Source organism: Phyllostomus discolor, chromosome 5 (genome assembly GCF_004126475.2).
Source record: "Phyllostomus discolor isolate MPI-MPIP mPhyDis1 chromosome 5, mPhyDis1.pri.v3, whole genome shotgun sequence".
NCBI classification, from domain to species: Eukaryota; Metazoa; Chordata; class Mammalia; order Chiroptera; family Phyllostomidae; genus Phyllostomus; species Phyllostomus discolor.
The window spans coordinates 47,432,977-47,459,690 of record NC_040907.2 but is presented as its reverse complement, the minus strand read 5'-3'; the positions used below and the strand labels follow the sequence as shown (position 1 = coordinate 47,459,690).

The following is a 26,714-nucleotide window of genomic DNA, read 5'->3' as shown; positions in this document are numbered from 1 at the left end:
CCTTATTTGTTAAGGTAGAGATGCTGATGTTAGCATGTGCCTCACAGGGCCGTTGTGAAGTTTAAATGAAATAGTAAATGAGGAACCTAGCATATGTCTAGCACTGAGGTTAGAGTTTGATAAAAGGGAGCTGGCATTGGCATTGTCTTCATTACCCTGGACAAGGCAGGTGGTAGGTCCTGCTTTTTTGTTTTGTTTTTTGTTTTTGAAGCCCTCATCGGCTTTTGGAATACTGGGCACCTCCCAACAGTGAGGGGGTTTATTTTGGTGATACATTTCACTGCTGGAAACAAAACAGCAGATGTTGAAAAAACTTAACAGGTGGTAGTGAGACATCGTAGAATGCGGATTCCTTCCTGTTTCTCTAAATATGCAGTAGGGTGGAGAATGGTACTCAGTCAGTCCTATACCCAGTTCCTAGATGGGGATATCTCAGTACATGTTTGTGGAATTAGTGAACAATCATACTCCAGCCAGCTGTCACCTTCCCTTGCCCAGCTGCAGCCCAAGCCTTGTACACCCTACTGTTCACCATTTATGTGGTAAGCCCCCCAAAGGGGTTTCATGTGTTCATACTATTCACCAAGACTTAACATGTGTTCAGTCAGTATTTGTTAAATGAGTGAATTAATCTGGGGGAACATCCCCTAAGCCCCTCCATACCCAGCTCTCGAGAAAGAGCTGGGTGTCAGAGAAACTGTCAGTCTCGTTTGTCAGTTTCTCTGCTCAAGCCAGAGAAAGGCTAAAGCTTCCCGGTCCTGAGAGTACTGTGTGTGCTGAGTGGTAAAGACTGAGTGTGGCCGTGGCACAGTGTGGAAGCAAGCTTTGCTGGGTAGCAAGCACCTCCCTGTGTGGAGAACCTTCTTCTCAAAATCAGAAACATGGGTGGACTCTTGAAACCTAAGTGGTGGTTCGTTTCTTCTCACCTGTGCTCTAAAGGGACAGTACGATTTGGTCAAATGCCTGGCTCCCATTCGAGACCCGAAGACTGAGCAGGATGGCCACGACATCGAGAACGAGTGTCTGGGCATGGCCGTCCTGGCCATCTCCCACTATGCCATGATGAAGAAGATGCAGCTGCCAGAACTCCCCAAGGATATCAGGTGAACCTTTATTCTGGCTGAAGAATTGATTGTGGGGATGCTGTTATTTTTATAGGTTCTTGCACATCTCAGTTTAATCACTGCCAACTTTTGGCTGACCCCTCCTTTCTGCAGAGTAGACCTTTTTTTAGAATGCCTATAAAAGGTAGCACAATTATGATTGTGTCCTGATTTTAAATGTTGGTTGATGACCCCAGAAATTCGTACAAGGTGAATGTTCTTGGCTGGGGATGCCAATCAAATTAGTGGCCCCTATGCCCTCCCCTTTCCTCTCTGCCCATGGTAGGCATTGCCACCTGCACTTTTTCCTTTTGTCCTGGACCCATCTTAAAATCCTTCTCAGTATAGCTCTGCAGGTAGCTCCTACCATCCCTGACCTGAACTGGAGTTCCCTAGAGAGCTGTTAATTTTGGTGGGAAGGATGATCAACTGTTATCTTAAGGAAATTATATTTACTTAAAATATCCATTGTGATCAAGTCTTTGTGAAGAAACATTCCGTTTGTGTAATTTCCATGCACCTATGAAATACAATCTTTTTTCAGTTAACTGTTGATGATTGTCATAAATGAAGACTATCTCATTTTGAAGAGGAAATTATATGTAGCTGTAATATTTGTGATAGGTGGCATATATCTTCTCATAAGGTTACTTCTTGTGTCTGCTTGTATCTCCTCTGCCCTTGACCAAAGTCTGGAGCACATCATGGGCTGCTCCTCAGGAATGCAGGGACTGATTAGATACATGCTGTATTGCTACTTTCTCTCTCTTTTTTTCTGTGGCTTTGGCTCTGGGTGGCACCTCTTTATTTTTTCAACAGGCTAACAACCCTCCTCTGATCTTCCCCTCCATTACATTAACCTAAACACACACACACACACATACATATGAATGAGATATTTGTTGGGGATAAATTCCCAACATCAAAATTTACACTGTTTTGCAACCATTCATGCAGGGATTACCCTGTGCTGGGTGCTGTCTTGGCCTGTGAGTGACAGGCGCACTGGTCTTCCCAGTCGGCTGGCCCCAGTGGAGGTGTTCTTTCTTTCATGGGTTTTCTTACTCTCTTTAACGCTGGCTCCTGCTCTAGCAGTCCAAGATTCTGTTAATCATAGGGACTTTCCCCTTAAGCCCCCCGATGGATAATAATTCTTCAGGTTGTTTATTGGGACATTTCACAAAGGAAACATTAAGTCTTTTGTATTTAATTAGCTTTTATGTCTTTTGCCCATATCTAATAAAAACAATATGCAATCTTTATAGAAAAATTATAAACAGACATACAAGTAGAACATACAGTGCACCTATAATCACTCTTGGCACCTTAAGACCACTTAGGAGCTGAGGCTGAATCACAGTGTCAGTGTGTTCATGTGAATGACGTTCACAGAAACAGTGACACTAGCCAGCAAAAACATAGGTGAGTCAGTTTGGCTGCCTACCTTTTCGATTCATAGAATTAGATGATATCATAGGAATTCCTATCTCAGTAAAATCTGAGGCACATGTACTTGTCTACGCTCTTTCAGTCCCTGTTGACCCCTCCCTCCTCTCCTAAGGTTATCCTCCTTGGTGTCGTCCCATCTCACTGAGCCTCTCTCACCCAGCAACACACGGAGGGAAGATGCACAGACTGAGCTTTGTTTCTAAACTGTTCTTTGCTAACCTCTTCATGAAAAAAGATTCGTTTTTTAATTTTCTTTTAGCTACAAGCGATATATTCCAGAAACGCTGAATAAGTCCATCAGACAGAGGAACCTTCTTACCAGGATGCGGATAAATAATGTTTTCAAGGATTTCCTAAAGGAATTTAACAACAAGACCATTTGTGACAGCAGCGTGTCCACACATGACCTGAAGGTGAAATACCTGGCCACCTTGGAAACGTTGACAAAACATTATGGTGCTGAAATATTCGAGACTTCCATGTTACTGATTTCATCAGAAAATGAGATGAACTGGTTTCACCCAAATGACAGTGGGAATGTTCTCTATGAAGTGATGGTGACTGGAAACCTTGGAATCCAGTGGAGGCAGAAACCAAATGTAAGTGGTGTAGGTGGCTGGTCGAAGCAGAGCACCCTGGGCCACACAGTGTGTTCTGTGAGTCCCACCGGAAATTCCTATTTGTGTGCCCATCACCCCTGTCGGCGGAGTTCGTGGAGGGTGGGGGTCATGTGGCATTCATTTTCTACTGCATCCATGTACCAGTAGATCTAAATAAACAGTTATTAAGTTTTATAGGGAAATAGAGAAATATAACATATAATATGGGATAATATAACAACAGCAGACATTTCCTGAGTGCGCACCATGCCGAGTACTTTTCAAAGCATTTTACATGTATTGACTCATTTATTCCTTAAAAACAAAACAAAACAAAACAAAACCCAAAAACCTTTCTGGGGAGCACTGCCATTATCTCTGTTTCATAGATGAACACACAGAGGCACAGAGAAGTTAGGAAACTCATACAGGATCATAACTAATAAGTGATTATACCAAGAATTGAACTTAGGCCTCTGGCTCCTATGAAATAGGATAATTGGTTTTTTTAATTTGAAGCTTCTTTTTGAGGTGTTTGTTGAATGAGGTAATAGAGCAGAGTGGTTTCAAAGCATGAATTTTAAACCTAAATAGACCTGTTGAAATCCTAGCTTCACTATTCATAGTTACCTGGGATTGGGAGGCTTACTTCACCTATATTAGCCACATATTTATCAGTAAAATGTATCTACATGATAGGGTTGTTGAGAGAACTAAATGCCATTTAGCACAGAGCCTGACATGTAATAAATGCTCAGTTAATTATTATAGCTGCTATTGTTGTTGTCATCATCATCATCATTGTAAATAATAATATTGAAGGTGAGATTCATTTTCTCTCGTTTCATTCTCTTGCTTAAGTAACAATGCCTAACACTTAACTGAGTGCCTGCTATATAGTTGGTACTCTGTTAATAAGAACTTGCCTGATACTCAAAGCACATTGCGAAGGTGTAAGATCTCTGCTTCATGGATCAGGAAGTGGAGGTACAAAGAGGTGAACTATCTAGTTAAGTAACTTGCAGAGGTGGGATCTTAACCCAGATCTCTAGTCTGCAGGGAATATTTAAACTTATGCAGACCTGTATGACCCCTGTATTATTCAAGCATGAGATCTACACCTTCTGTTGAAAATCTTCACTTGAATGTTGTTATGAAATCAAGAAAGCCCGTGTTCTGTCCAGTCATATATGGGAAGAGCATGTCCCCTGCCTGCGTTGAAGCACACATGAGTCCAGAAGCAAGGGGACATGACTGTAGATGCACGTCTGGCGTGCAGTTATTTGCCTTTCTGAGTTTGCTTGTACGTCATAGATTATGGAAAGTGTTTAGTCGTTGTGTTCTTTGGTCTCCTCCAGGCGTAAGACTCCAGTATTCCTTGATAGGACCCGAGCCAGTGATCCTAAGCCCATGGCGCCACCTCTCCCAATTCCCCCGCAGATCCAGGCACGCTGGTTTTCTCCTCCTTGGATGCAGGCTTTGCAGTGGTTTCCCAGAATTGACCTTCTACTAGTGGAAAATGAGGAAGTCAATTCAACTCTTGTCACTTTTTTGCATGTTGTCAGGTTGTTCCTGTTGAAAAGGAAAAAAATAAACTGAAACGGAAAAAACTGGAAAACAAACACAAGAAGGATGAGGAGAAAAACAAAATCCGGGAAGAGTGGAACAATTTTTCTTACTTTCCTGAAATCACTCATATTGTAATCAAGGAGTCTGTGGTCAGCATTAATAAGCAGGACAACAAAAAAATGGTAAGTGTGCACCAGAAGCTACTCGGTCTGGGTCTGGTGGTGAGAGAGGGCTTGGCTGGGGGCAGTTACACAGCACATGTTTTTCAGGGTTCCTGTCCTGAAGAAAAACCTGATGACTATCTTATTTAAGCCAAAAAGTTCCTATTGCTGACATTGGCATTATCAGTAGTCAGTTGTTACACCTGTTACATTCCAGGGCCATTTTCGGTCTTGCAAATGTGTACCTGTTTCAGCGTTTGCTGCCCTACCAAAGATATTTCAGCATCATTATTTAATTCACAAAAATTAGTGGATTTGAAGAAAAAGAGCAGTGAGTTTCAGCGTGTTCCCCCCAGGCCTCCTGTGTGGTCTCTCTGCAGAGTTGGTGGGTCATAGGGAGCGAGGTCGGTGGGAAGCCCCGCTTTGCACTTCAGCAGACTGTGAAGCCTGTGGCTGTGTCCACAGTGGCGGCCGTGCTCATCGTGGTGTCAGGCACACCCAAGTGACTCTCGGACAGAGGAAGTCTGCTCAGTCTCACTTCCTCTCTTTTGGTGTCACTGGAGGACATAATCTAGACAGGCAGGCCAGTTTGGCAGGGGAAGTGGGAGCCCTGCCAAAATATACACGCTTGTGTCAGGGAAGTCACGGCTGATGAGATGTGGGAGAGCAGGCCCGAGAGGCAGGGTATGCTCGCCATGTGAGGGTGGTCAGCACTCGGAGACGCCACGTTCTGCCAGAAATTTGGCAAATAGTGCTGGGAAGAATCTGGTGAGACGGTTTAGGACAGATAGTCACCTGTTCACGTGCAGAGTAACTTACCCTTTCGGTGTTTCTTTCGGAAAGCAGTTTGGCTACATGTACTGGAACTCTTGAAATATTGATGTATCCCTCTGTTCACACACCTAGGGATTTTGTCTCCAGAAATGGTGAGATGCAGGCAGGGGTCTGTGAACACAAATACTTATTCCAACAGCATTTACAGTATCAAAATACTGAATACAGCCTAAATATATAATAGAAGAAGGGGAAAATAAATCACCCAAGTAGTAGAATGTTATGTAAATACATTGCTGAATTTTTTCAATAATCTGAAAAAATGCTTTATAAATGGAAGAGTGCAGATTATAAAACACTACCTATAGAATCATACCAATTTTGTTCAAAAAATCTTTGAAAAGGTATGTATATACCTACACATGATCTCAGAAAAATAATATCAGTTATTATTTAGAGTGGGATTGTGAGTGATTTTAATTTTCTTACCCCCCCCTTTTTAAAACAATAAACATACATTAATTTCATCAGAAAACCATGATTAAAAATAAAGTGAAGGGAGAAGTATAAGAGTCCAAATAGATGTTAGTGGGAAGATGGAAAAATGGAAGAAGAACATAACAATAAACGTTACTTAGTCAGCACATCACAGGCTCCAGGCCGTGCTGCAGTGCTGTGTCCCCATTATCTCAGTCCATACCAGCCCTTTAGAGGTAGGACTTGTGGCTCCATTTCCAGTGGGGGATCTGTGGCTGTGGAGAGGAGCAGAGACCTGCATGGGGTCACGGAGTGAGCGAGGGGCAGCTCTGCCTGTGCTGTGTGGGTCTCCAAGGTGCTCTCCCTCCCAGAGACTGTGCAGTGGGGGGCAGGCTGGCGCCTCTGTGACCTGGCTCTTTGACAGGGCCAGACCCTGCAGGCGTGTGGCAGAGGAGAAGCAGCCAGCTGGTATGGTTTTTGTGAGCCCACCTCTGTCCTGTCCTGGCTGACAGAGTCAAGTCTGGCACCCAGTTGGTACATCTGTCATTTCAGTCAGAGCTCTCTTGGCCCACATGGGCCAGTGACTCTGTGCCAAGCTACAGTGCTGTGTGGGGAGCAGGAGGAAGTTGGGGAAACAATAAATACTTGACCCCCCCCCCCCCCCATTGCTTTATTTCTATATACAAACATTGGCTCTTACAACATGCCAGGCACTTCCTATTTTAAACACTTTACAATTGTTGGCTGTTTTTCTTTTCATATTGATGCTGTGAGGTGGATATATGATTATCCCCATTATACAGAGGAGGAAACTGAGGCATAAAAGATTAAGTAGCTTACGCATGGTCACACAGCTCTTAGGCTAAACCATTTGATATTACCAATATTTGACAACTTTTGACCCATAAAAATGATAATTACATATGCTTAAACATAAAAGCAAGTGGATGGAGATACTGAGACTTGAACCCACATGAGCTTGCTCCAAAACCTGCAGGTCTGTGCAATGCTTCCTCTTTTTTCTCTCACTCCCGTCCCTTCACAGCCAAGGGCTTTCCAACCTGGTCTTTCAGGAAAGCAAGATACTAGCATGTTATAAAATTATGTCTTGATTTATCTCCTCTCTGCATGTCCTTGATGCCTCCCATTTCCATTCACACTTCCCTCTCAGGGAACTGGAGTGCTGATGTGGTCTCTCTCATGTGACTGGATGAAGGACTACCCAAACCAGACCATTCTGGATTTGCTTTTTGGGCATCTGCAGGTAGATGCCAGGTTACACCTGAAAGGAAGCACAAATGTGCTTTAGCACAGAGTCTCCTTCCTGAGTTGCCATCCCTGTGGTGGCCCTGCCCTCTCCTGACCTCGCTGGCCCACAGCCCCATAGCACGCTTCCCGTGGCATCAGAGCTCCCTGGGCGTAGACCCCCTGACCTCCGTCCTGTCTTGCTGCTTACATCTGCCCCCTTCCCCTTCACTGGCCTGGTTTTCTCTGTCACCAGCCTCCCTTTTTTCAGTTCTATGGAAAGAGTCTTATACTCAAGTGGCGTTTTGTTCTTCTCTGGAGACTCACATGCTCTTCAATATTTTTGTGAGCCAGTGCCCTGAGTGATGGCTTCCATACCTTCCTTCCCCAGAAGATTTTCCCAGTTGACCCCCTGACTCCTCCCAAGTGGGCAACCTCTGCTCAGGACTGAATGATCAAGACAAAACAAACAAACAAACAACAAAACCTGTCTTCGCCTCCAAGTGTTTTTCTGAGAACCTTCCTTCCATGGGAATTCCCTCCCTCTTCTCCACTTTTGCCTTTGCCTCTCCCACACTGAGTGGGATTCCTTGCCCTCCTCTAAACCCTCAGAGGTCTCTGGACTTACTCTAGCAGCCTCATCCTGTGTCTGGGACCATTTCTGAATTAAAATCCAGAAGTTTCACCTAGACCAACTCTGCATGGGAAGAAGCATCTGTGCTCTGCTGCCTTTTGTATAAAACAGACAAAATGTCTACTGAGTGGGTCACTGCTTAGTGCCAAGACCAGCGAACCACTCACACACCCCCTGCTCTGCCCATCTCCACTTTTATAGCTCTGCCACCATCATTCTGCTTGCTTTTCCATCTGGTAGGTGGCAGCTTCCTCACAGGGCTCCTGCCTACCACAGCGCCCCCTTCTCCCTCCATCACACACAGACACACTGTACCTCTTTGCCACTTAGATAATAGCTAAGTGACAAACAGTCCAAATCCTATATAAATGCAAAGGGTACAGGGACTGTGCACAAAAGCAGTTTCCCTTTGGGGTCATGCCTTCCCCACTGTGTGTTACATCCCCTCTCCCTGTGTGCCCCCCACTGCAGTCAGATGATGTAACCACAGGCATCTCTTCTCTCTCAACAGGAACTGAAGCTCTCTTCCCACGAGGAAGCCTTGTCCTTCGTGTCTCTGGTAGATGGCTACTTTCGGCTCACAGCAGACGCCCATCATTACCTCTGCACCGACGTGGCTCCCCCACTGATCGTCCACAACATACAGAATGGCTGTCACGGTCCAATCTGGTTGGTTCTGTCACCTTTTCAGATGCCCTTGTGAAAAGAACCCAAGTTTTAGTGATGGGGGAGTGTAGCTCCTTCAACACAGGTGTTGCCAGTTGTTTAGGCTGGGGCCAGCTGAGCGTGTTTAGTGCTGCCTTGGTGCCGTTTTCCGTCCTCGCAGTCCATTGGTCAGGCCTCCTGTCATCTCTTACCTTGGTTCTCATAGAAGCCCCTCACCTCTTCTGATTTACGTGGGTCTCCTCGTAGTTTAACAACCCCTTGCTCTTCACAGCTGACCGGGAAGAGCTATACCTCCTAATTCCTTGCAGTGACAAATGTGGGTGATTCAAGAAGGATAGGAACAGGTCTCAAATCAGACATAGTAGTGAATAATGGAATCCTGAGTGTCAGATAAATGGTGGGGACAGTTAGGGCGGCCAACTCTTCGAGCTGGAAGGGGCTTGCTGGATATGTTGTCCCTCCTTTGCCTCAGAACTGGTAGCATGTGCTCAGAGAGCTCTGGTGACGGGCTTCTCAGTACTACACGGAGCAGCCAACACATCCCCACTCTAACAAGTGTAGATGTACTTGCTTTTCTGATCTGGAATTGAATTTGCCTCTCTGTAACTTCTGCCTACCCATTTGAGTTCTGTTATTGGAAGTAACAGGGATTCAGTTTACTTGCCCTGATATATGACTTGCCCTTCAGGCAAAGAAAACAGTTGCTGTGTTTTTTCTCATTTTATCTTTCTAGGCCAAAATGTATCTGGGGAAGCATCTCTTCAGCTGCTTTCCACATGACACAGTTCCCACCTTCTTCCGTATCCTAGTTACCCTGTGGACAGGCAGTTTGTTAGTAGGGTGACCCTGGCCCAGAGAGGCTCACAGACCCACAGGAGATAGACACACAGAGAATTGCAGAGCAGCAAGGGGAAGCATGTTCTTCAAATATCCCAACCACAGTTGGGCCTCAGGAGCCTGGCACTTGCTTTTCCCTGGGCCTGGAATGCCCTTCCTCCAGAATATACACAGCCACCACTTCCTTCAGGTGTTACTCAGATATCACCTTATCCGTGAAGTCTTCCCTGATCACCTTGTATTGAATAAAAATACCTTTTCCCCCTCTGCACCGTGCACCTCCTGGCTCCTTTACTCTGCTTTGTTTTTCCTCAGTGGCATTTATTACCTTTGGACATAACATGTTTATTTCCCTGTCCATTTGTTTCTTGTTTGCCTACTTTGACTGTCCAGAATATGAGCTCCATACATGCAGGGGGACTGTCTGCTTTGTTTGCTGCTTTTCCTCAGTGCCCAGAGCAGGGCCTGGCACATCATAGGCATTTAGTAAGCATTATTGACTGAGTGAATGTTTCATGTTCTGTGGAGGGCCTGAACCTCATTGCCTAAGAAGCCTTCTCAGACTAGACAGTATTCAAATCAGATTAAACTTGGAAGAATTAATGGTGGTTTATCAGGTCTTAATGAGGAGAAAGGGTCTCATGTGAGGGATCAACATGTAGAAAGGTGTGAAGGTGTCACAGACCATTGAGCAGGGGGTCTGCCTTTCTGACACACGTTGAGCGTGTCAGCCCTCTTGCATCAATACTTGGTGGGCACCATTCACTAAGTGTGGTAACCTCGTACATGTATTTATTTGGCCACTGTTCCTTGCCCTCTGGGTGCCAAGTCTGCCCAGTCCTGGGCATACAAAGATGTGCAAGACAGGCATATTTCCTTTAACATCTTCCTAATCTTCACTGATTTCTTTATTTGATTATTCATTCATTTATTGAGCAGCTACTGTGAGCTCAGTGGTGCTCTGGTTACTGGGGATACAGCAGTGAACAAAATAATCCCAAAGTTGCGCCTTCCTGAGGCTCATGTTCTAGTTGTGCTGCCTGGGGATAGTGGGGAGGGACCCCCACCACTGCATCATGGGCAACTCTGCATCACCGGCCTTGGAGGCGCTCTTCTGGTTAGTGTTGGAGACACCATGTATGGGGATGAACAGGGCTCAGAGCTCAGGGCCTTGGGCAGCAGGTAGAGTCCTTTCTAGACCTTAGAGATTTGGTCTGTTTCAAGGCTCCTCAGCATCTCTGCTTGCCTCATGTATCATATCTGAGAGGACTTTAGGACCCAGGATAGGTAAGGTGGTGGGGCCATAAGACTTGAGGCAGCTCAGGGAAGTGGTTGTTCCCTGGGGTTCACAGTGCTCCTGTTTGGTGAGCTCTTTCTCCTTTCTCCTCGTTCTCCCTATAGCACAGAATATGCCATCAATAAATTACGGCAAGAAGGAAGCGAGGAGGGAATGTATGTGTTGCGGTGGAGCTGCACTGACTTCGACAACATCCTCATGACGGTCACCTGCTTTGAAAAGCCTGAGGTCAGTCACGACACTGGCTTGAGTCAGGCCCTTTGGCCACAAGGTGTGCAGTGCATCCTGGTCCAGGAGCTGCTGCAGAGAGGGACCACTCATAGGGTTTGGGGGGTAGAAAAGTCTGGGTCTCTGAGAAAACCCCTGGCAGTTCTGATGGAGACAACCTGCTGTCCAGAAGGAGACTATTCCCAAGCAGCCAGACCCCATAACTTTCCCCTTCAAGGGACCCGTGTACTGGGGCCCACTGTGGCTCTGGAAGATGGAACATGACCAGAAAGCCAGTTAACACCAACACTCACGAGGTTTAGTGTGATTATTTAGAGTGGTTTATTTTACACTCAGTGCCAGGATCAGCACAGACGCAGAGTTGTATGCGTTTGTGGCGTTTATGGGTACCAGTCAGTGCCAAGAAGGCCACCTCGCAGTAGGCCCAACACAGACGGCAGCCTCAGACACTTCAACAGACAGCTTTCTGCCCCACGTTTTGGCAGGTGGAGATGTCTGTTAGTGACTCAGGTGTGACTGGAAGCCTGGAACGATGTCAGAGAAATCCTGATGGCTAAGATGGAAGCCAGAATTGTTGACTTACCTCACTAGACCACATATGCCTTCGTTCTTCATGTAATATTTTTAAATACAGGAAATGGAATATTTTAAAAGACAATGAGTTTTACAGAAGTCAGCACATTAGCATATTGAAAACCTCAGACACAGAAAGGAAAAGTACCAGAGAGCCCCTAGGGACTGGACTCAGGAGTGGGAAGGGGAAACAGCGAAGGCACCCAATACTGCCAAGTGTCCTGGGCGATGTCTCTAGGGGCCGCTCCCTGCCCCGGGCTGTTCCTGTACAGCTAGGCCTCCAGGCCGATTCTGGCTAGCGGCTCACAACTTGTCTGGCTTGTTGTCTTGCAGCATGCCTGTCTTCGTATTCATTAGTCTTCGGAGGAAGTTTAACACTGTTAACAGTTGGGTGCCTGAGACAGCCCAGTCACCTTCTGGGGCAGGATCGACCTGTACCAAGAATGCCAGTGATTCAGTGACATGGTGTACCTGGTGTCACCTTATCCGGGGCAAACAGGGGTCACAGATAGAATCACTCCTGCCACCTCTTTAAGCTCAGCAGACACTGTGCTAAGCACTTTACCGAGGTATTCTCATTTAAGCCTCACACTAGCCCTATGAGGTAAGTGCTATTATCCCCCTCGTAGAGGCAGAGGCATTGAGTTTTTAAATATCTTTTCTTAATTTACACCGTAAGTAGAACATTCTGGCTTTCATTCTTAACCACTAAAATGGTTTCCTTTGCACCAGAAGTGCCCATGCAGGAAGTCTTTGCTTATACTTCCTGTCTGTGACACCGTGGAACCCTGAAGCTGGACTGGCCAGCTGGCTGCCACCTCCCAGGGGGGTTCTGTTCAGATAGGCGTGTAGTCTCGAAGGACTCAGTTTGTGGATAAATTTTGATGTAGTAATTATTAGTTCATGCATTGTATTTGTTCATCTTTATAAAGTGCTCACTGTGTTTTTTATATGCACCGTGTCACATAATCTCAGTCCTGAGGGGTTGGCATTTCCGTGAATCTCATTCCGCAGGCCCAAAACAAAGTGCTGCTGACGTGGAAATCACTGCTGTTACACCGTCTCCCTGGTGTCAGCTCCCTCTTACCAGTGGCCTCTCCTGGACCACCTTTTATTAGTTATATATTTATTGTTTTGCATACTTGTTTATGATCATCTTTTTTTTGAAAGATTTTATTTATTTTTACAGAGAGGAAGGGAGGGAGAAAGAGAGGGAGAGAAACATCAATGTGTGGTTGCCTCACGCACGTTCCCTACTGGGGACCTGGCCTGCAACCCAGGTGTGTGTCCTGACTGGGAATCAAACCATGACCATTTGGTTCGCAGTCCAGCACTCAATCCACTGAGCTATACCAGCCAGGGCTGTTTATGATAATCTTTTATTTTGAAATAATTTTAGATTTACAGAAATGTTACAGAGATGGCACTGAGCTTCTGTATGCCTTTCACCCAGCTTCCTGTCTTCTTCCCCATGGTATATTTTCCTGACCCCTTTTAAAACATCCCTTCTGCTCATTTTCCTGAATGACAGGTGCTGGGTGGCCAGAAACAGTTCAAGAATTTCCAGATCGAGGTGCAGAAGGGTCGCTACAGCCTGCATGGCTCAGACCGCAGTTTCCCCAGCCTGGGGGAACTCATGAGCCACCTCAAGAAGCAGATCCTGCGCACGGACAACATCAGCTTCGTGCTGAAGCGCTGCTGCCAGCCCAAGCCCCGAGGTTGGTCCCCTGCCCCTCAGTGCTGCCCTTGCCCTTCAGTGATGCTCCAAGACCTACACCTGCCAAAACAGGCTGGCTGCTTTGAAGAGACTGTCCCCTCCCCATAGCATCTAAATGGTTTTCATTGAGTTTTATTATACCTCTGCCCCCAACTCAAACCCCATTCCTCAACTGTTAGCATTTTCTATAGAAAAAACATACACCTTTCCTTAGCATTGTTATTAGGCAGTAGAAAGGGGCATATTTAGGATTTGTAAGCAGAAACTTTGTTCTTTATTAAGATAAAATGTCTTCAGGTTCCCCTCAGTGGTTTACTTGTCTGAGAAATGTTCCTGCCACATCTTCTGTGGGCCAAGAACTATGTTAGATGCACAGACTCAGAAATGCCCAACACCCAGTCCCTGCTCTCCAAGGGTTTCCTGTCTAATACAGCAAAGGCTGCAGGGAAATGAGGCCACTGCGGGTATCATGGGTGTTTTAATGAACACACGTATGTATCCGACTCTGGGCTTACAAAAAAGTGAAGATAAAAATCTTGAGTCCCAGGTAATGGAAGGCTGCATGGAGGAAGCAGATCTTGGGAAGCAGTATTGGACAATGAGCAGGAGCTCGCCATTTAGAGAAGGACATTTCCAGCAGAGCATGTGCAGGGGCAAAGCGCAAGCAAGAGTAGGGCTTGCAGGAAGGTTCTGGAGGGCTAATGTGTCTGGCAAAATTAGAAAGGAGGGGGCCTGGGAGGGGAGACACATAGGATTGTGCGCAGCCTTGAATGCCACACCAAGGAGCTGAGAATTTATCCTGTAAGGAATGGGGCACCATGGAGAATCAGAGAGTAAGGTGCATAGGAAGGGGCGAGGAACTCAGCTACTCTTTTTCAAGCCCTGTAACTGTCACCAGTGCACTGCAGGTGGATTCATCACCCTCTTAGAAGTGAGCAATGGAAGGGCACTTGGAAGTCACCCAGCTAGTGCCCCATTTTACATATGAGTAAACTGCGACCTGGGGAAGTACTGAAGGTCATGAAGGACGATGAACTCCTTTAGCGTTGCCTTGTCTGGGAGGCACTTTATCTGCCCTCCCATTCTAAATGATAGCTTTGCTGGATAGAGTGATCTTGGTTGTAGGTCCTTGCTTTTCATGTCTTTTGAGTTCTTCTTACCAGTCCCTTCTTGCCTCCAAGATTTCTTTTCAGAAATCCGCTGATAATCTTATGGGTACGTCTTTGTTGGTAACTGTCTGTCTCTTGCTGCTTTTAAGATTCTTTCTTTAATCTTTGGCATTTTAATTATGATGTGTCTTGATGTGGTCCTCATTGGGTCCAGCTTCTTTGGGACTCTCTGTGCTTCCTGGATTTGTATGTCTATTTCCTTCATCAAATTAGAAAAGTTTTCTTTCATTATTTTTTCAAATAAGTCTTCAATTTCTTGCTCTTCCTCTTCTCTTTCTGGCATCCCTATGATTCAGATGTTGGCACTTTTGAAGATGTCCCAGAGTCGTCTTATTGTCTCCTTGGTTTTGTGAATTCTTGTTTCTTCATTCTGTTCTGGTTGACTGTTTATTTCTTCCTTCTGGTCCAAATCATTGATTTGAACCCCAGCTTCCTTCTCTTCACTGTTGGTTCCCTGTGGATTTTTCTTCGTTTCACTTAGTGTAGCCTTCATTTCTTCCATCATGTGTTTGCCATACTCAATGAGTTCTCTGAGCATCCTGATCACCCGTGTTTTGAACTCTGCATCTGACAGGTTGGCTATCTCCATTTCACTCAGTTCCTTTTCTGGAGTTTTAATCTGTTCTTTCATTTGGACCATATTTCTTTGTCTCCTCACAGCAGCCTCCCTGTGTTTGTTTCTGAGTATTAGAACTGCTTTGACTCCCTGTCTTGGCGCACCTGTTACGTTGTAAGGGGCTTGGGTTTTCATCAGGGCAGGGCAACACTTCACCGCTTTGTGGCACCATATGTGCGGGGGTCAGGGGGAGTTGGAGAGAACAATACCATTTGCATGGCACTTGCCCCTTTTCTAATCACTTTACCCACTTCCTGTATGCAACTGGCACCCTGGTTGTGGTTCCCAGAGTAGGTGGGTTTGCGTATATTCTAGGACCGTGTGAACCCTTTAAACAGACCCTCCTGAGAAACTGGCAGTTTCTTCCACTGTTCCAACCCCACTGATCTTTATAGCCAGCAGTTATAAGGCTTTATTTTCCCAGTGCTAGAACGCTGGGCTGCATAGTTTGGCCTGGGGCTGGATCACACACTCCCCAGGTGTTCCTTCTGGTTTTTATCCACCACACATGAATGTGGGACTGTCCCACATCCATTCCACTGGCTGCCGCTGCCTTGCCACCACCACACCATGTCCTCTCCGCCTGAGGACCTGGCTCCGCCCCTCCTACCCGTCTGGATGAATATTTTTTTAAATCCTTAGTTGTCAGACTTCCATACAGTTTGATTTTCTGGCAGTCCTGGTTGTTTTTTATTTTGAGGTTAATTGTGATGCTTCTTATGGTTGTGCAAGGAGGCGAAGCATGTCTGCCTACGCCTCCATCTTGCCTGGAAGTCTGTAGAGTATTGGTTTTTTAATGTTCTCCCACCATGTGTCAGATCATTTCCCTAGTAGGGGCCAGACCTCAGAGAAAGGGTAGCACAGTTGTTCCAAAGGCCCCAGTAAGAGTGGTTAAAGGTACTCTGAGGAGTCTATCTGAGACACACCTTGTTCTTTTAAGTAAATGCCGCTGTGAGTCTTTACATCAGGTTTGGGCAGAGGAAGCAACACCAGGACAGAAAGAGCCTGGGTTCTTGATGTTTAAATCACCTTTTGGGCTCTCAGCAAGGACTGTCACTGAATTTAATGAAAGAGGAAGGACTTGTGTTCTTGTTGATCAGATAGTGTCTCCTGCCAGCCTCACGGAATAACTGCAACCTTTGTTTTTGTGTTTGAAGATGTCCGTGAAGGTAAAAACTTATCTGTCATTTGGGTGTGAGACCTCACAATGAGTTAAAACCTTAAAGCCCAGTGACCCTGTTTACTTGCATGATCTCACCTTCTAGATATTAGAAGTGGTGTTTATTTTCCTAGGAATTAGTGGTCTCTGGGTGAGATTGAGGACATGGAGAACAGCAGCCATGGGAAGAGAGAGGTGGCGACAGGTGGGAGTCTGGGACGTGATTCTTTGCAGGCATCAGTGGAGGAGGTCTTTGGTGTAGACGCCACCCCTACTGACCCAGACCTGGGAGCCAGTAGCTGTGGGGGGAGCAGCACAGGACTGCTTGAACCCCTCTGTCATGGCTTTCTGTTGAGGCTCCAGGCATCCTGCATTGAATATGTTTAGTGCCTGTCTCTTCCACTTGACTTTGAATTCGTAAGACAGGATCTGTGCCCACTCACCACTCTGACGCATGAGAAGCACAGCACCCAGCGTAGAGTTGTCATTCACTGTCTGTCACATGAATAGTTACAGCAGTAGCTGCCATACTGGTGGGTGCTTACTAGTCCCAAGCAGGATAAATGCATATTTGCATTTCTTTCATCTATATCATAGTTCTTTGTAGGTATTATAAAGATGAGGAAATTGAGGCTCAGAGATGTTCAGTGACTTGCTGAAGGCCACACATCTAGTAGTATCAGTAGTAGTTACAATTATAGTAGCAATAGATGATGATGGTGGTGGTGGTGGTGGTAATGGCTACTATCACGTGAATAAGGCTTGCTAAGTGCCAGGCAGTGTTTGAGGATTTTTCGTGTTTTAAGTCATTTAATCCTCAGAGTAACTCAGAGTATGTTGTTATCCTGATTATACTTGTCCAAGATCACTTAGGTTTTTAGAGGAAGACTAGGGGTTTGAAGTCATGCTTCCAACTCCAACTCCAGGGATCTGTCCCCTTTGTCACAGTCTTTGCAAAAGTGCAGGTGCAGCCATCAGCCCAAGACGCTGGGGCAAGGGCCAGTTCTCCTGACTCCGGGCTGTGGGGGCAGGTGGGGACTCGGGAAGGAAAGGGAGGACTGGAGCTGGGGAGAAAAAACAAATAAGCCCTGTGTGGGAGGCTTCCTCATGTAGGTCATCAGAAGCCCTCTTATCTTCTTCTGCCACCTGCAAATTAGAGAAGTGGTGAAACCATGAAAATTAAATAGTGTCATTTTGAGTTTGCAGTGTTTCTGCCCTTCTAACCACAAGGGTCTGATGGCCAGTCCCCAGCCTGGGTTTCTCACTTGAAAACTGAGAAACTCCTTGTGGAATAAATAAAAAGCAGGTGGCCACACAGACTGGGTGTGAAAGTTAAGTCCACCAATTCTTGTGTTGTCCAGCCCCACTGCCCACTCCAAGTCTGAGGGTGACTGTGCGAAGGAGGAGCCAGGCCCGCAGGACTCGCCAGCCCCAGTACCACTGACCCTGTCCTGTCCTCATCTGTGGAGACAGGCTCAGTGCTTGATTTCCGCGCCCTTCAGCTCTGACACTGAGGGCTTCGGTGACTGTTACCAGGGCCTGCGGAACCACTGGCACAACCAGGACGATGCTGCTCAGAGGTGAAATTGGCCATAATCACAACGGCTGCAGGTTACGAAGCACTCACTGCACATCAGGCAATGAAGCAAGCCCTGCACATGCCATGTCTCGTCTATCCCTCACAGCAAGGGGCACGACAGAATGAGCAAACGGCCTCATGGGGGTGATGTGGCTTCCTCTGCTCACGCTGACACGACTGCCATGTGCCCTGAAGCAGCCATACCAGGCACCAGCACGTTAGTGGCCCCTGGTCTCATCCCCCTCTCTAATTTCCTAGACAGCTCTGCCGCACCCTTTCCTGGGGCCACCATTTAGGTGGTCCTTACCTGATGTCTTTTCTGTCCTGAGTTGCCTGTTTGAAACAGATTTTAGCCAGGTAACAGGGAGGAACCAGGTAACAGAACAGAGGAGAGTAGACTCAGGAATGATTAACAGGGGACCTGTATCTGAGCCCAGTTTCCAGCATGCAGATTTGTACACCCACTAGGGTCTGGGGTGCTGTGGGAAGAAGGTAAGAGGTGGGAGCCATCTCTGACTTCAGGGTGAATCCCAGGTCTAGGGTTTACCAGCTGCCTGACCTTGGGCAAATGGCTTCATTGTTTAGAATCTCTGTTTTCTGCCCTCTGAAAGGGGTGGGTGAGAATACTATATACCTCACAGGATTGTTACGAGGACCAAGGAGTTAATGTGGTAAAACTTTTAGGACTGTGGCTGGTGCAGAGAAAACTGGTACAGAGAAAGCAGTCCGAAGCTATTAGCTTAAGAAAAAAATATAAGAAGGAAAGCATACCCTACCTTGCAGGGTAGTGAGGGTTTGAGAGACCACGTTCGAGTCACTTGGCCTGGTTCTCAGCAGCTCATTGATGAAAATGCAAAAATCTCGAGAGGTTCCCAGAGCACACTGCTGGTCTGAGTCTGGAAGGTGCCTTTTCCCCCGCCCTGGAGCTTACAGTGACTCTGTGGTGGGAAGGCAGCTTCGTGAGCTGTAAATTCCGTTAGTCACCTGTGCTGACCCGGGTCCAGCAGACTCCATAATGTGTCCAATTTGCTGTTCGAATCAGTAGAATTTGGAGGGTGGTCTGCTCATAATCCATACAGGCAGCAAGTATTTGGTAAGTGCCCCTTGGCGTCTGGCAGTGGGGGAGCTCAGAGAGGTTCAGGCACAACCCTCTGTCTGGACCACCTGCCCTGTTCTGCGCAAAGCCAGTGTTTCTCACCCTCCTTGTTCCCAACATGCCGCCTCTTTCTCCCTCCACAGCTCACATCCTTCGGCTCGCACCCCAATTACTCATTCGCTCATTGAACAAATATACTTACTGAGTGCCCATGCACCAGACTGTGGAAGTAGAGCAGAAAATCCGTGGGGAAACCTTCCCGACCTCATCCTGGGGCAGGTCCTGCTGCGTCAGCCTGCAGCACTGGTGCCTGCCCTCAAGTAACTGCACAAGTTGTAGCTTTCCTTTGATGGTTCTTTACCTGATTGGTTTGACTGTGTTATTAGCTGTGAGCTCCTGGACACAGCAATAAAGTACTCAATTAATATGTATTGGATGACTGAACCAAAAATGCACAAATGAGTGTTCAGCAAGCCCCCTGGCTCGGCAGACATTGGCTGACTGCATTTGCGAGCCTTTACTGCTCCACTGAGACTTATCCCCTCTCTTCCACAGAAATCTCCAATCTGCTGGTGGCTACCAAGAAAGCCCAGGAGTGGCAGCCTGTCTACCCCATGAGTCAGCTGAGTTTCGATAGGATCCTCAAGAAAGACATTATGCAAGTGAGTCACTGCTGCGGTTCCTGGTTCCAGCTTTGGTCCTGCCTCCCTTCAGCAGAGCAGCCTGGGGACTTGGGAGGAATAAAGTTGGGATTTGGGCAAATGCTGGTGGAAAAGGAACACAGAGACTTTCCTTTCAGAGTTAAAGCCATTTAACCAGAACCCTGCCTTGCTGATGCTTTCCTGTGAGGCTTTCTCCTTGAAGGAAGTGTATTAGCCAGGCTTTGTGGGGGGTCTGGGGTTCAAGGATCTTACTGCCTCATGACATGCTGTGTGAAGAAGTACTTCTCAAGGTTAGTGTGGACTTTCTGATGATGCTTCCCAAAGGACCAGAGCTGGGGAACACAGAACACAGGGGGACAGGTGATGCAAAATCGAGGGGAATAACTGTCTAGAGAAACAGATCCCAGTGCAGTGTCCCATCCTTGGCAGGCCTTGAAGCCCAGAGTCTACAGCCTTAGGCTCAGTTTCCCTCTTAGCTACCCTGGGGCCTAGGCTAGGGGTGTGGGGCCCAGGGGATCCCCACTTTCTGGGCTGCACCCCTTCTCCAGCCCCCTTACACAGAGCCACACACTGGGGCAGCATCCAGCAGCCTTGGAGAGGAGGACTATGCACAGGGCCTTTCACCACCTGGGAGAGGCTCTGACACCGTGGGGACTTTGGGGGGGCACATCATGGCCTCACTGCCACAAAGGAGTCTGTGGAGGGCGGTGGGCATGTAGTTGGTTTGTTAGTTGACTGACTAAATCCCTGAAGTTGTTGGGTAAGGTTTGAGGGAGTGGAAGTCCATAGCTACAGCTGCTTCATTTCTGTTACTGTAAGTCCTTTACAGAAGGCCGGTCTTTATTGTCCCTCAGTGGTGTCAGCTGTGTTGAGGTTAAAATCACCAGAGCAGCAGTAGCCCAGCCTCTTTTCTGTCTAGAACTTGACATATACTTGGAGCCTTCCTTCTTTCCTTCCCCTGGGAGCTGCTGGGCAGATAATGGCCATCCCCCTTGCCTCGACCACTTAGCTGGCTGTGTTAGAGCACTGCAGTGTGCCAGGCATGACTGCACCCTCCACAAGCTCCCAGTCTGGGCAGGAGGTGGACCTTGTTTGTCTGAAGCAGATAATTACATCATCAAGAGACAGTCCTGAGTAGGGAAGGATAGCAGGATGTGGGACTCTCAGAGACAGTCATCCCACCTAACCTTAGGAGGACTGAGATGGCTTCCTGGGGGAAGTGGCATCAAAGTAGAGCCCCAGAAGGTGAAGAGCAAGTGCCAAGCAAAAGTAGAGGGGGCCGCGTGGAAGGAGGCGGACGTGGGACATGCAGGTCCTCTGGGGGTTGCTGTGGCAGCCCAACAGCATGGTGCTATGACTTGGCCACTGGAATAAGTAACCCTTCTGGGGAAGAGTAATTATTCTGAGAGCATATGGCTTTTACGGAATGTTCTGGGAACACAGCTTCCCATAACGTTGATGAATCGCTTCATGACAGATGCAGTTTAATGAATAGTCATAGGCCCTTGCCAGGATACGGGAGACAGGGCAGATGTATTGCCATTCTGCAATGACAGATGACAAATGGTGGCATTTGTACAAATTAATATACCCGACTAATGGTAGTGTACATTCCTGTGGGGGGCAGGAATCAGGCTAGGAGTCAGCCACCATCCATTTTCTGCATTTATAGGGGTCCTAGAATAATAGAATTTCAATTTACAAGTTCTGTGGGGTTAATTACAATAACTTGACAGTGCCTAAAATTTATGAGTAACACCTTGATTTCCAAATATGAAGATTGTTTAGATCAGGATTATTCAAGCTTAAACTGGGGGAAGTCCTTAGATTATTATGTCTAAGGGCTTTGTGCAGATGTCCTCATTCAGTCCTCGTACCACTCATTTGGGGGATATTATCCATTCTCGTATGCGAGGGAACTATTATCACTCCGGGGTGCCTGTGTCTTCACAGCACCGCCTCTGTGGGATGGCTAGGGCAGGCATGTGTGTATGTTGCATCACTAATTTTAAAGTGTGCATAGGTGCGCACATGCCCTGGATGTATGGGTAGAAGATGAACAGTTTGCATGTGAGAAATTGCGGGCACCTGGTCTGGGGGCAATCAAACAAAACCTACTGGCCCAGCAGATTGGCTGGAACCCACCACATGCCAGGGTCTGTACCAGGAGCCTTTATACCTTTTTTCTCATTTGGTTCTTACAGCCCTGTGAGGCAGGTACCATTATTATTCCCACTTACCAAAAGCGGGCAGACACGGAGCATGGTAGAAGAATGTCCCTAAGTTAAATGGCCAGCAGCCAGTAGAGCCAGGACTAAGAATCCCCTGTGCCTGTACTGCAGCCTGTGAGCAGAGCCTCCAGTGGGGTCCTCTCCAGGTCTGCTCTGGAGGCTGCAGGTGGGGCCCATGTCTGTGGCTACTGCGGCACTGCTGGAAATTTTGTGATAGGTCAGGATTATGTTTTGGCCACAGGCTGTTTCTAGAAGTGGAAAGGAAGGAATATTTGGGAATATGTGGACTATTGCCTGGGGCCCAGGAAGGGCACCAACTGTTTGGCCAAGTAGCTTTTAGTTTCCTCTGGAGGCCTGACTAGGACAAGGTACTGGAGAGGTTGAGAGCTGTTGGAGCACCTCAGCCTCTGCCCCACCCCTGTCTGGCGTTAGGTCCCCCTCCAGGCCTCAGTTCCCAGACTCAGGCATCCCAGCAGCCCCGGCAAGCAGTCCCCCTGACCTCTGGCTTCCTCCTCAGGGTGAGCACCTTGGGAGAGGCACACGGACGCACATCTACTCTGGGACCCTGGTGGATTACAAGGACGACGAAGGAACTTCTGAGGAGAAGAAAATAAAAGTGATCCTCAAAGTCTTAGACCCTAGCCACAGGGACATTTCTCTGGCAAGTGTCTTCCTCGCAACCCCATCTCTGCCCCCTCCCATTTCTGGAACCAGTGGAACACAGTGGGCTGGGAAGAACTTTCACCTTATTTCGACCTTATTTATGGTTTCCAGACTTGTCTTTTATGCAATTCCTTCTTTCAGATGTAATCTTAAGTAAACCGGTATGTAAAATAGTGAGGGAGGACTGAAGATGAAGAGGACTGAGCAGCCCTCCCACTCCCCTCCCAGTTCCCACCTAGAGGTCCTTGTGCCCCAGAACTCTTCCTGAGTGGGTTCGGAGTCCCTGGCGTAGTCACGGCTATCACTGCACAGACTGGAAAATTAAAGCCCAGAGAAGTAAAAACTTGCCCGAGACCCCGCAGACTATTAGAGAGTAATGAAGCTGTGCCTTGACAAAGGTCTGCTGCCTTGGTTTCCCTTGCATTCTAACGTAGTGCAGAGCGTTGTTATTTCCCAGGGCTTAAAGGAAGAGCAAGTAAGGGGTGGGCATGAGTAGCCAGTGGGGGGAATTGTCAGCTAGCCTGCCCCACCAGCCTGGCTCTGTATCCTTTTAAGGTTACCTCCCAGCCAGGTTGGTGTCAAGGTGAAGGGTGGGATTGCCTTTGGGCAGTCAAGGCCAGGGGGCAGTTTGCAGGACCAGGGTGGTGGTAGTTGTGAGCTTTCCTAGGATCCATCAGCTTTTGATCTCAGCAGGGCCCCTTTGGGGTCAGACCAGTGGGGGCTGACCCTTGACACTCCTTCGTGCTGTCCTCCCACAGGCCTTCTTCGAGGCAGCCAGCATGATGCGACAGGTCTCCCACAAACACATCGTGTACCTCTACGGCGTCTGTGTCCGGGACGTGGAGAGTAAGTGTGTTCTCTCTGGAAGGGACGGTTGGCCCTGGCTGGGGGCATGGGGGCTGTGCAGACGACTGGGGGCTGGTAGCTCTTCTTGTTGTCCAGGCTCCTTGCCTTGGCTTTTGCAGTCAAGGAATTTGAGGTACTGAGCAGGTCACTTGTTTAAGTTAATAGTAGACATGGAACTAAATCCCTTTTGTTTTGCACTCATATCTTGGATGTTTACTTTGTGCCAACTCTGGGCCCTGGGCGGTTACGTGAGTGAGCTGAGTTTGTTCCCCTGTGAGTCGCTGTGTAAGAAGCTCTGGGTGGGGGTTGAAGCCAGGCTTGTCCAGCTCTGATTCTCTCTGCCATCTGTCCCTCCCGAGGATGTTTGCCTCCTCCCAAGCCAAGTACCAGCCAGTAAATGGAGTTCTGGTAAGGGAATGAGGGAAAGTATGATCTCAGGCACACAGAAGTTCCAGATGTGGCTTTTTGTATGCTTGTAGATATCATGGTGGAAGAGTTTGTGGAAGGAGGGCCTCTAGATCTCTTCATGCACCGGAAAAGCGATGTCCTTACCACACCGTGGAAATTCAAAGTTGCTAAACAGCTGGCTAGTGCCCTGAGTTACCTGGTAAGTGTGTTCTGATGTGATGTCCGTGGTGGTCCACCAGGAACCAGGGTGTCCCAGCACAGGGTGGTAGGTAGGAGGTGCTAGCCCAGCATAGCCAAGCAAGCTGGAGTGGCCCAGGCGGTGGTTAAACACAGGGGTGCCTGATGTTTAATGCAAATGGTCATTTGGGCCGCTCCATGAGCTCCACACGTATAAATCTTTGCTTAGAGGAGGGAACTCTTATCATGTCAGCGGCCTGATTTCTCCATGCAGTGTACAGTAAGGGAAGGAATGGTGCAATACTTAATGAATTAATGTGAATGAATAAAACTACCAGCATCAGCAGTAGCTCTCATTTATTGAGTTCAGCTGTTGAGGGGTTTTTACAGGTTCTAATCCATTTAACTCTTACAAAAGCCCTGTGAGGCATGCTGCACTATTATCCCTGCTTCTCTGATGGGGGACAATGTATAATGTGCTTGAGTCACACAGTATGTGGGCAAGCCAGGCCTCCTAGGTCTGGCTGTGGCTGGGAAACATGGAGAGATTGATCTGAGAGGTCAGGGTTGGAAATGGAGGGAGTGTGGGAAGGATGGGAGTCAGGCAGCCCCAGAGGCAGCTTTGTGAGCTCACCCTTTCTACTCTGCAGGAGGATAAAGACCTGGTCCATGGAAACGTGTGCACTAAAAACCTCCTCCTGGCCCGAGAGGGCATTGACAGTGAGTGCGGCCCCTTCATCAAGCTCAGCGACCCCGGCATCCCCATCACTGTGCTGTCCAGGCAAGGTGTGCGACCTCATCCCCACCGCCACCCATCTCCCCTTTCTCCCTGCCCCATGTGGAGGCAGGGTCGGGCCAGCGGGCAGAAGGGGACTGGGGGTCTGTCTCCTTTTAGAAAGTACACTTCAGCAAATGGGTGTGCCCTGGGGAGCTGGGAAGATGTGGCATATAAGGAGGGTTGGCCGATGTTTCCTTGAAGGAGCTGACTGTGCAGTAGGAGAAACAGACAACTCACTGGAGGTACATCTGGTCCTTGCAATTAAGGAGCTGTGTTCAAGGTGGAGGGTTAGCACAAAGGGAGGCTGCTGGGTCCAGAGGTGGTCAGAGAGGTGTCAGGAGTTGGGCCTCCTGGGGGAGCCCTGATTTCTGTTGAAACCCCTGGACTCAGAAAGCAGTTTGCAAGAGGCACCTGAGCGATCGCTGTGGCTTTGCATTTTCCCCCTGAATGAGGTTGTCATGGGATGTGGGCTTTGTCCGAGAAAGTGACCTGGGAGCCGAGGCACTGAAACCAGCGTGCCATTGGCTGGTGATGGCCAGTAGTCTTCAGCATTGAGCACAGTGCCTGGCTCTAAGTTTTGCTCAGTAATTCAAACACTGGGGTAAGTCTGGAAGGGAACCAGGATGAAAAAGCAAACCTTACAAATAGGACCCCAATCGTTCACTCCTTAGGAGAAGGGGTGCTTATCACCCAGCCATCACCCAGTAGTCCATCTGCAGGGGGCCTGTCCTCAGCATAGGCCAGAGGCACAGACACAGATGACTCCAGAACAAGTGGAGAAGCCTGCATACCCCACAACAGATGCTGTGGGCATTCAGAGGAGGACAGGGGGTGATTCTGGGAGGCGGGCCTGCAGGAAGGTGATGACAGGTACATGACCCTAGAGAACCACCTGCATGTGCCTGTGTCAGGGCATGAGAAGGCAGAGAAGGGAGGGCACGTGGGCCTGATGCACCCTGTGCAGGAATGGCCCTGCTGCCTAAGGAGCCAGGAGGCTATGCTGTGAGGCCGCTGTGCCAGCCGAGGGGCATGTCCATGCACACGGCAGAGGTCTGTGGGCATAGGAGACATGGGACTTCTTTACCTCAGTCTTCCCTTCCCTTTTTCTTTCCCAAACAAAACCCACGTAAAACCAACATAACATTGCAGGGTGACTGTGCAGAGTACGTGAGACTAGCCCATGCTTGCTCTGTGTAACTTAGCCTCTGCTCCCCTGACTTCTCTTTTTTCTTAAGCCTTTGTCCACATGACCTCCTCCTCCTCCACATGTTCTCCCTCCTCAGAGTGTGGGCCTCCATCCTGGGTGCTTGACTGTTTCTGAGGCCAGAGCTTCAGAAGACTGGCTGCACAAACTCTCCCGGGGAGTTGGGGATACAGACACATCTGCTAGCGCTGACTCAGACTGATGCATCCAAAATGCCAGGGGTGAGGGGCCTGGGTTTGTTTGCAAAACACGACTTGAAATAGTCTGTCAGCTCACAGTTGTTGCTGCAGTGATCGTGACTCACTCCCCAGGTGACTGCAGAAACTGATCTGTACATGTCTGCTATCTTTTGGCAGAATGCATAGAACGAATCCCATGGATTGCTCCCGAGTGTGTTGAAGACTCCAAGAACCTGAGCGTGGCTGCTGACAAATGGAGCTTTGGAACCACACTCTGGGAAATCTGCTACAATGGCGAGATCCCCCTGAAAGACAAGACTCTGATTGAGGTGAGCCTTTGTTTCCCAAGGTGTGAGCTGAGTGAAGGCTCCTCGGAGTCACATGGACGTCTCAGTAGTTAACGAGAAGCCTCATATTGTAGGAAGAGATGGACCCAGGTTTGAATCCCCTCCACAGGCTTACTGGTTATGTGACCCGGCAACTGTAACTTTAACTGCCTCTGGGCCTCTATTTCAGCATCTGTACAATGGGTATACCTAAGACCCACTTTGTAGGGTTGTTGTGAATATTAACTAAATAATGCATGTAGAGTGCCAAGCACACAATATATGTTCAGCT

General features: G+C 47.9%; 1 protein-coding gene across 2 annotated transcripts in view; it reads left to right on the top strand.

Moving 5' to 3' along the window:
- JAK1 (Janus kinase 1) overlaps positions 1 to 26,714 on the top strand; it is a 123,299-nt gene that overhangs the window by 85,665 nt on the left and 10,920 nt on the right. For both annotated transcript variants that reach the window (XM_028514188.2, XM_028514190.2), the window contains 12 exons: positions 940 to 1,103; positions 2,812 to 3,151; positions 4,717 to 4,902; positions 8,523 to 8,680; positions 10,916 to 11,039; positions 13,144 to 13,330; positions 19,504 to 19,610; positions 22,359 to 22,502; positions 23,263 to 23,350; positions 23,830 to 23,957; positions 24,586 to 24,721; positions 26,274 to 26,425. In XM_028514188.2, coding sequence (XP_028369989.1) covers positions 940 to 1,103; positions 2,812 to 3,151; positions 4,717 to 4,902; positions 8,523 to 8,680; positions 10,916 to 11,039; positions 13,144 to 13,330; positions 19,504 to 19,610; positions 22,359 to 22,502; positions 23,263 to 23,350; positions 23,830 to 23,957; positions 24,586 to 24,721; positions 26,274 to 26,425 — 1,914 coding nt within the window. The remainder of the gene's footprint in view (positions 1 to 939; positions 1,104 to 2,811; positions 3,152 to 4,716; positions 4,903 to 8,522; positions 8,681 to 10,915; positions 11,040 to 13,143; positions 13,331 to 19,503; positions 19,611 to 22,358; positions 22,503 to 23,262; positions 23,351 to 23,829; positions 23,958 to 24,585; positions 24,722 to 26,273; positions 26,426 to 26,714) is intronic.